The 7,691-nt window shown below is 41.9% G+C and overlaps 1 protein-coding gene across 5 annotated transcripts; it reads right to left on the reverse strand.

The window, feature by feature from the left end:
- Positions 1-398: 398 nt before the first annotated feature.
- LOC130391510 (uncharacterized) lies at positions 399-7,019 on the reverse strand. Of its 5 annotated transcripts, XM_056601703.1 has the most exons (11): positions 6,697-7,019; positions 4,099-4,231; positions 3,766-4,015; positions 3,340-3,595; positions 3,064-3,241; positions 2,871-2,947; positions 2,664-2,721; positions 2,225-2,473; positions 1,948-2,119; positions 1,714-1,862; positions 399-1,492 (listed from the first exon to the last, which is right to left on the reverse strand). In XM_056601703.1, the coding sequence occupies exons 5-11, from the start codon at positions 3,227-3,229 to the stop codon at positions 1,311-1,313; spliced, it is 1,053 nt and encodes a 350-aa protein (XP_056457678.1). In that variant the 5' UTR covers positions 3,230-3,241; positions 3,340-3,595; positions 3,766-4,015; positions 4,099-4,231; positions 6,697-7,019; the 3' UTR covers positions 399-1,310. The 5 variants fall into 5 exon arrangements, 3 of the variants coding, with proteins under 3 accessions (XP_056457678.1, XP_056457679.1, XP_056457680.1); XR_008896910.1 differs by lacking the exon at positions 2,664-2,721; XR_008896909.1 differs by having other exon boundaries at positions 2,225-2,752.
- Between the last annotated feature and the right edge of the window lie 672 nt (positions 7,020-7,691).

Here is a 7,691-nt window from a genome sequence, read left to right on the forward strand (position 1 = left end):
AAATAAAACAAAAAATGTTTATTTGAATTGAATTACAAAATAATAATCAGATGAAGTACGGCTTAAAACCCTTTTTCCAGTGCATGTGGAAATTGTGCCACACTGGAAAAAGCCTTCTGTTGAACCAATTAAAAAAAACAAGGGTAATGGTTCACATCTATATTACATAACTTGAGCCAATGACAAATATATAGCTTGCCTCAAACAATATTTCCTATGTTCATAAAAACAAAATAATACAACTTGGCACCAAGTATAATTCTATTCTTTGAATGAAGTTAATACATTTAAATCGTATGTTAAATCCTAAACAAAAAAATATTGATTCACTCCAACAATTGTTTCTCATTTAAGAAATATCTATCAGAAATAATTTGTTTTATCCAATCAAAAAGACTACAATTTAATCAAACAATTGTTTCTCATTTAAACATGAACATTTTTAAACATAACATATTTTTGTATACATCATCATTTTTTCCCGCTCGGCTCTCGCCGCTTCATGGCCTTGAGGCGCTTCTGTCTGGATTCGACATCACATCATCATCAGGTGCTTTGTCACAATGCAGTCAGAGCCGGAGAACTTATGCTACCTGAGGTGCCTCAGGTAACATTAGCAGCTACCTAACCCTTACCTACACTTGTTTGCAGTGCATGATTTCTGATAACATGCCACTGCAGATACTCACCTCATGTTATCCATAATAGGTTACAAGACGGCTGGAACAGCTGGATGAAAGGCCTCCCTGCATGATAGACCATCCAGGTTTAGAACCGGTTTGTCTGAATGTGTTCTCGCTGCAGAACGCATGCAACATCTACAGAGCTGACTACGGTCCTTTGCGACTACGGGGGATAGAGCAGTGAGTTTTACATATAATAACCTACTTGACTGTTCATACACAATAAACAAAATAAAGTCAGCCAAAGCCACAATTTCACATCATATTTTAACAAGCCAATTTTTTCATAAGCAGATACTGCATATTACCCATTCATTCACATAAAACATTGTACAGATACAATAAACATTTATTGAATGCAGTCATGAATATTTGTGCATCTAAATACAGTATAAGTGAAGAATTCACTGAATTCAATGAGAAAATGTGAACACAGATGTTGACATTGTAGAACCTGTTGACTAACAATGTTACATTTTCTCAGTCGTTACAGGTATTTAGCCTACAGACATTTTGTGAGCTGGTGCTGGGGCTTCCTTGGGCGGAAGATACGGGTTGTTATCCCATCATGCGTGGTTCTTCGCATACACCGGGAATTTCCGGACGCCCATGGAATATACGGAGGCTTCAAACCACCCTCCCTTGATTAAATCTGGAGACGTAGCTGGCGATGACCTCCTCCTTGTCTGGATGCTCATATTCTGAGGACAGTTCCGGCGGGATGTTTATCTTCAGAATCTCAGCTCTGTAGGATGCTGGGTCGACAAAGACCTTCTCCATGATCATGTCCATCAAATCATTCACATACTCTGTGCAATACACACAAAAGGGAATCACTAGTTACTAGATTATTCATTGATTAACTGTTCATGCATTGACATTTTTCACTTTGAATATTTGGTATATTTTGAGGTATTTATGTGTATTTATTTGTTCATTTATTGTGTTGGAAGTACCCGAGTTGCAGTACTTTGTCTCATGTTCAATATAAATGTTCATTTTCTGAGTAAAAAAAAAAGTTGACACTTACGGAATGTCGCCTCAGTCTGCACTGGTTTGGCTCTGTACTCTCCCTTCCTGGCCTTAGGAAAGGTCAGTCTGAACATAAGATCCCCTGATGACGTAGTGGCTTGTCCTCTATCAGAATTCTCATTGTAATGCAGTGCAGCCAGGTAGAGTCTGACATTAAAAAGAAGAATCAAACATGAAAATAATTGCAAGAAATGGGCAAATGTTCACAACAAGTAATCGCAGTTTAATTTACCTGCACAGCATTCCTAGAAATGGATAGACCACATTTTTAGGAGCGAACCGCAGGATCACGCCGTGGAATGCCTCCAAAGAGGACGTCTGGTGGTGGGGACTGAGCTTTGCTATATCCCTCAGGACTGTCTTCTTGGTCAGCGCCTTCTCCAGCTTGTAGAATGCAGGAGTTGCTGAAAGACAAAAATATCATACATTATATCCTACTTATTGGTAATGACTGGACTTGCAGCTAATCAATATAGTCAAACCAGTTTTGAAAAGAGAATGAGACAAACCTCCTGAGAGCCATCTACTCTTGTCCGTTGTACTGCGAATTGGATGCAGACATTTTGGGAAGAGGGGATCATCATGAGTATGAATATCCTGAACATGGTTCAGGAGGGAGGTCCATTTTGCCACTCTCTCCGGCCCGGTTATTGACGATGCCGCCGTCCAATAGATGTGGTTTCTGATGGCTCGCATCCACGTCTTTACTTTCTGGCAGTCCTTGGTTTTGCTAATTTTATGTAGTTGCTTTGTAATTCCTACAAATCAGAATAAATATTTTAAGAATCGGAAGTGAACCCAATATGAATTCCACACATTTTCCCCAACTACAAGATACTATCCTATCATTATGCACCGAAATATGTACAGAATACTTCTTGTATCTTGTTCTGAAGGCAAAAGGGGGTCCCTGCTATAGGTTTCTAATGTTTCGTTGGGTGAGTGTACCTTTCTCCATGTGCCAGACGTCATAAAATTGAGTGATGTTGTTGTCCCTCAGACATTTCTGGATTTGTGGATGACGGTCAGTGACGATGCTATCGATGGTTACACCACGTGCATCCAACAATGCCATACGGGCCCATATTAAAAATTTGTGACATTGACAAAAATTAAGTAAGAAACAGAACACTACACTTTATTCGTCACGCCTACCTGAACCAACTGGAGATCGACAATAGTTTTGGTGTTGAGGTCCATCATGGTGTAGCACCCAAATTTCGCACAGTGCCCTGTGAAAACATAGTCACAATATTTTATTTGTCTGGTATGCGTTTGTACTGTATGTATGTATTCGTAGTCATTTACAATCAGACATATCCTACTCTTGGCATTTCAAAATATATACCTGGAGAATCAGCCCTCATGTCGCCACCAAGTATTACTTTTCTTTCTTTGCTGAGCTGCTGCAGCATCACATCCTGGGAATGGTTCCATTTATGGACAATAGCTGGCTCTATAAACATTCGGGCATGCCGACGAAAGGTATCATACAGAAAAATCTGCGGATGCATCGCCTTGAGCACCTGAAAAAAAAAAAAAAAAAAAATAGGACTTCATAATGTAAAACATATGCCATGTTCAACAATGGGGCAAATTATTATTTACTTATTCACTCATTTACCCTTTGAATTTTGAAGAAAGAGGCTCCACTGATGTACACTGCTGCTCAAAGCTGCAAGTTCCCAGCTGGTGTGCTATCCAGAAGAGGTTGGCTTTGCCAACTGTTTCACTGTTTCACTGATATGAATGTCCCAAGCACTTTGTTTTTCACACTGCAAACACGCTTGCACACAGGACACACCTCGAACAGCTCCATGAGACAGGTCTCGTACACTATGTACTTCCTTATATCGTGTTTGGATGTGGATTCAGCATTTCTGGGGGGGGGAATTAGTTAATCAATAACTCTTTCAAACTGTTTGAACAATAACAAAATACTTTAAAAAAGCATTATAAAGCAGAACTCCTGAAGTACACACCATCCAATTCCACAAAAAAATTGATAACTGATTATATACATTGAGACATGGATATTTCAGTTACTCACGACATGAATGTTGACTCAGGCAAAGTTATGACCGAGTCTTCAGGGTGAAAGGTTGCGTCCAGCCCTTCAGAAGCCAGTATTGCGCTGCCCTCGAGACAATCCTCCTCCTCCTCCTCCTCCTCCTGCTGCTGCAGCCGAGGTCTATTAGATGGTGGCGGCTTTACAGGTGTCGAGCATGCTACAGGCAATGGGCCTGTGAAGGGATCAGTGGATGTGCCAAAGTCCTTGAAGGACACAGTAGCCTGGACAGCTGTAACAAAAGGTATATATTTATGATAGGGCATTCTTAGGAATAAAACATGACTGCACTGTTACAGTATAAACACTACCAACCTTCACTTCTCTAATGTGAATGAAGAGTCTTCAAAGAGAGTTGTGTGCCAACATGGTGTCTCTGAGGTGGCTCAGTATTGCAGCCAATATCCCTTGTAGCAGGTAACTTCGATGATGCAGGATGCTCTGAGGCCTATCGAGAAAAAAAAGAGACGTCAACCTTATCTTGCATACATAGCTCTGTGTCGTTTAAATATCAAGCATAACTATAACGCAGTGGCCGTAAAAATACTGCATTAGTCTATTTTCACGGCAGGTTATGGTTATGGTAAGGGTTAGGGTTATTACTATAATTAATTACTCTAATTACGGTCGGCCCGGTTAGGGTTAGCGCCGAGCAGTGGTCACGTGACAAGCTTGGTCGGCGTACGAATAGCCACTGCCTAACTATAATATACAAATTATATTCACCGTGTATATATAATTGCTATTCACTTGTATACATTCTCGCTGGGAGAACGGGGTAATGTGAGACATTGGGTAATGTGAGAGACCCCCTGTATCTAGGCAATGGTACACATTTGTGGTCATGTGACCATTATGTTTTCAAGCCCCTTCCATTTCCCCTTGGCCATGAAGGAGAGAACCTCCTGGTGCTGTGGTAAGCATGTTTTTTTCACAAAAATATTTTTTTTGCATGTAAAAGTACATTTTCTTGCTGTCAACTTAATCAACTGTTGTGCCAAAGCTAATTGATTCAGGTAGAAAAACTTATATCATACATGTTGATGAACTACCAACATACAAAACCATGTAATGATGCTAGCTGAAGATTAGCCTGAATTACTGAGAGAGGTCGTTTTTTCTAAAATGGTGGTGGTGGGGGAAAGTGAGACAAATGCTGCGGGGTAAAGTGAGACAGGGTCTCACTTAGTTTGTCTTCCCCAGAGTTAAGTTTAAGGACTACTTCATGATAGGAGCACCTCCAGGAGCCAAAAGTACCTCCACCAGAACGGGACTGAGTTCCTTGATCACCTGATACAGCACACTAACTGCACCCCTGACCGTCCCATGCTGCTTATCCTGGATAATCTTAAGGCTCACATCTCACTCAAAGCAGTAGAAATAGCCAAGAGCAACGGTATTGTTCTGCTCACTCTCCTTCCCCACACATCCTATCGCATGCAGCCTCTCGACGTGACCCGTATGGCCCGTTCAAGACCCAATACAGCCAAGCTCTTGATGGGTGAATGAGATCTAACCCTGGAAAAACAGTCTCCATCTACCAGATTGCAGGACCTGTGAATGAGGCCTTCATGTCAGCAGTGACACCACGCAACATCACTTCTGGATTTAGGTCCAATGGGATTTTCCCATCTAACCGAGACATTTTCCCTGATGGAGCGTTTGCACCATCCATGGTGTCAGACCGGCCAAACCCTGAGCTGCAGCCTGCCACTGCAGATGATCCGGATGGTCCACCCACTGCAGCTGGTCCACCCGCTGCAGATGGTCCACATGGCTGTGCCCCGCCAGCTGACAGATGTGCCACGTGTTCCCAACCGACCTGGGTATGTGTCTCCTCGCGAAATCGTACCACTTCCCAAATGTTCCCCCAGAACACAAACCCAACGAAAGCGTGTGAAGACAGCCATCATAACTGATACTCCTGAGAAGCAGGCAATTGAAAAGGCTTATAAAGAAAGTCAAAAGAAACTGGCAGGGAAAAAGCAAAATGGCAAAGAAAAGGGAAAACCGAAAAAGAAAGCACCCAAAAAGAAAATCGTAGTTAGCAGCTCTGAGGAGGGTGATGTCCCTGTCCCACTTGATGATGTGTCTGACGAAGAGAGCTCCGAGGATGAGAGAAGTGATCCAGGAAACACAGATCTGTCCGTGGGTGACTTTGTCATATTTAACTTTGCAACCAAACACAGGAGCTGTCAGGATTCTAACTGTTACAACATGTGTTGTTATGGTAGTTTCAGAGTGGATAAAGTAAGTGGATCGGTTTACCCCCAGCTAGTTCACTTTACCCCCTTGATTTCGCTGCTCTGTCTCAGTTTACCCCTGATACCCCTGTAAAGTGAGACACAAGACCACTTTTTATAAAACAATCATATTTTCACTGCCCTTCGTCCTGAATACATTCTGATAATTTCCATTGCTAGGAAACATCATGAATTAATGGGAAATGTGTAAATTTGACTGATATGTAATTTTAGCTTGCTTAGAGGGGAGCAAATGTAAAAAATGTCTCACTTTACCCCACTCTCCCCTACCTTTAGATACCTCCCTTCCTCTCTCTGGATGGGAGCTTCGTTGGTATTTGAATTGCCATTGTAGCCACGAAATCAGATACTCAGGCCATGTCTATCGAATGACTTCTGTGTTATGTAGATTCCGTTAACTGTCTTGCATTCTCCACGATGGTCACTCCAACTCCCTTTTGTCACCTTTGCATTAACTACCCACAATGCGAACGTTTACCTATAAAAATCGAGTTCACCCATTGTCTCACTGAATGCATCCTTGGTAGCTTTGGAGCATGTGCTTTCCCTCGCCTTTCATCGTTTTCAATGGAAAAACTCACACCACAAACACGCACAAGTTCATGCTAATCTACTAAAGAAACACACAGCAAATTATTTGTATACTTACAAATGTCTGTAGGTATTCCACGCAAAGTTGGAAGGGACCCCACGTTCAGATAAAGTTTCACAGCTAATCCTTCCGTGTACTGACCGAAGTTGGAGAAACAGTCAGTCGTAAAGTGGTTAGCGCAGACCAACAGGTTTTTGCCAACTGTAGCAGGGACTTCGCCTTCAAAAATGAAATCAATCCACGTCGCTCTTTCGTCCTCTGGGACACGATGGAGGGATTTGTGGACGTCCATACAGCCAACAACAGAAGACCTCTTGTGAATCCTCGACATGATGAATTCCAATCATGAAACACAAGGCTGTGTCCTATTTATACTCTGATTGAAGGGGGTGGGGTCATATTCAAATGAGCGCCCCATCTTACGTAGGAACGGGAGCTGAAACTGACTCGCTCGTTTGGTAGCTTGAGGCGGGCTGCTTCCAGAAATGCGTATCTTACTCAAAAAATCAAGTACAGACTTTTTTCAAAGTTTGTATGCGTGTGGGAGCACCATATACCCAGAACAACACCCCAAATCCCAAGAAAAGTGCTGATTTCATAATATGTCCCCTTTAAGGTCCCAGTTTCAGCAGTCTTATCTATTACACATAAAGCATTTCACAAATGTATTAAATGTCCCGTCTCCCCTAAAGTTAAAGAAACTCATTTTAAGATTATTGTTAATGTTTACCCAAGAGCCGCACTTCTTCATAAAAGATTTAGTTTTGAAGTTGACCCTTGTAATTTTGTGGTGAGTGTGAAGAAACCTTCGAACATATGTTTTTTTGATGCCACTTTTTTTATGCCACATCGTCATGACATTCCAACCTTTGATATCTCAAATTCTTTTTTAGCAGGGTGGTAGTGGGAAGCTCGTGAATATTCATGAGGGAACTCATCCCAGATTGGCTGGGACTTGGCGGGACTTGTTGGCTGGGACTTGGCTCGCTGGGACTTGGTCAGAGGGCTTGTGTGAAAATCACGAACGCAAATGAATTAAACGTTGTTATAAA

The sequence above is a fragment of the Gadus chalcogrammus genome, chromosome 11, assembly GCF_026213295.1.
Source record: "Gadus chalcogrammus isolate NIFS_2021 chromosome 11, NIFS_Gcha_1.0, whole genome shotgun sequence".
NCBI lineage: Eukaryota > Metazoa > Chordata > Actinopteri > Gadiformes > Gadidae > Gadus > Gadus chalcogrammus.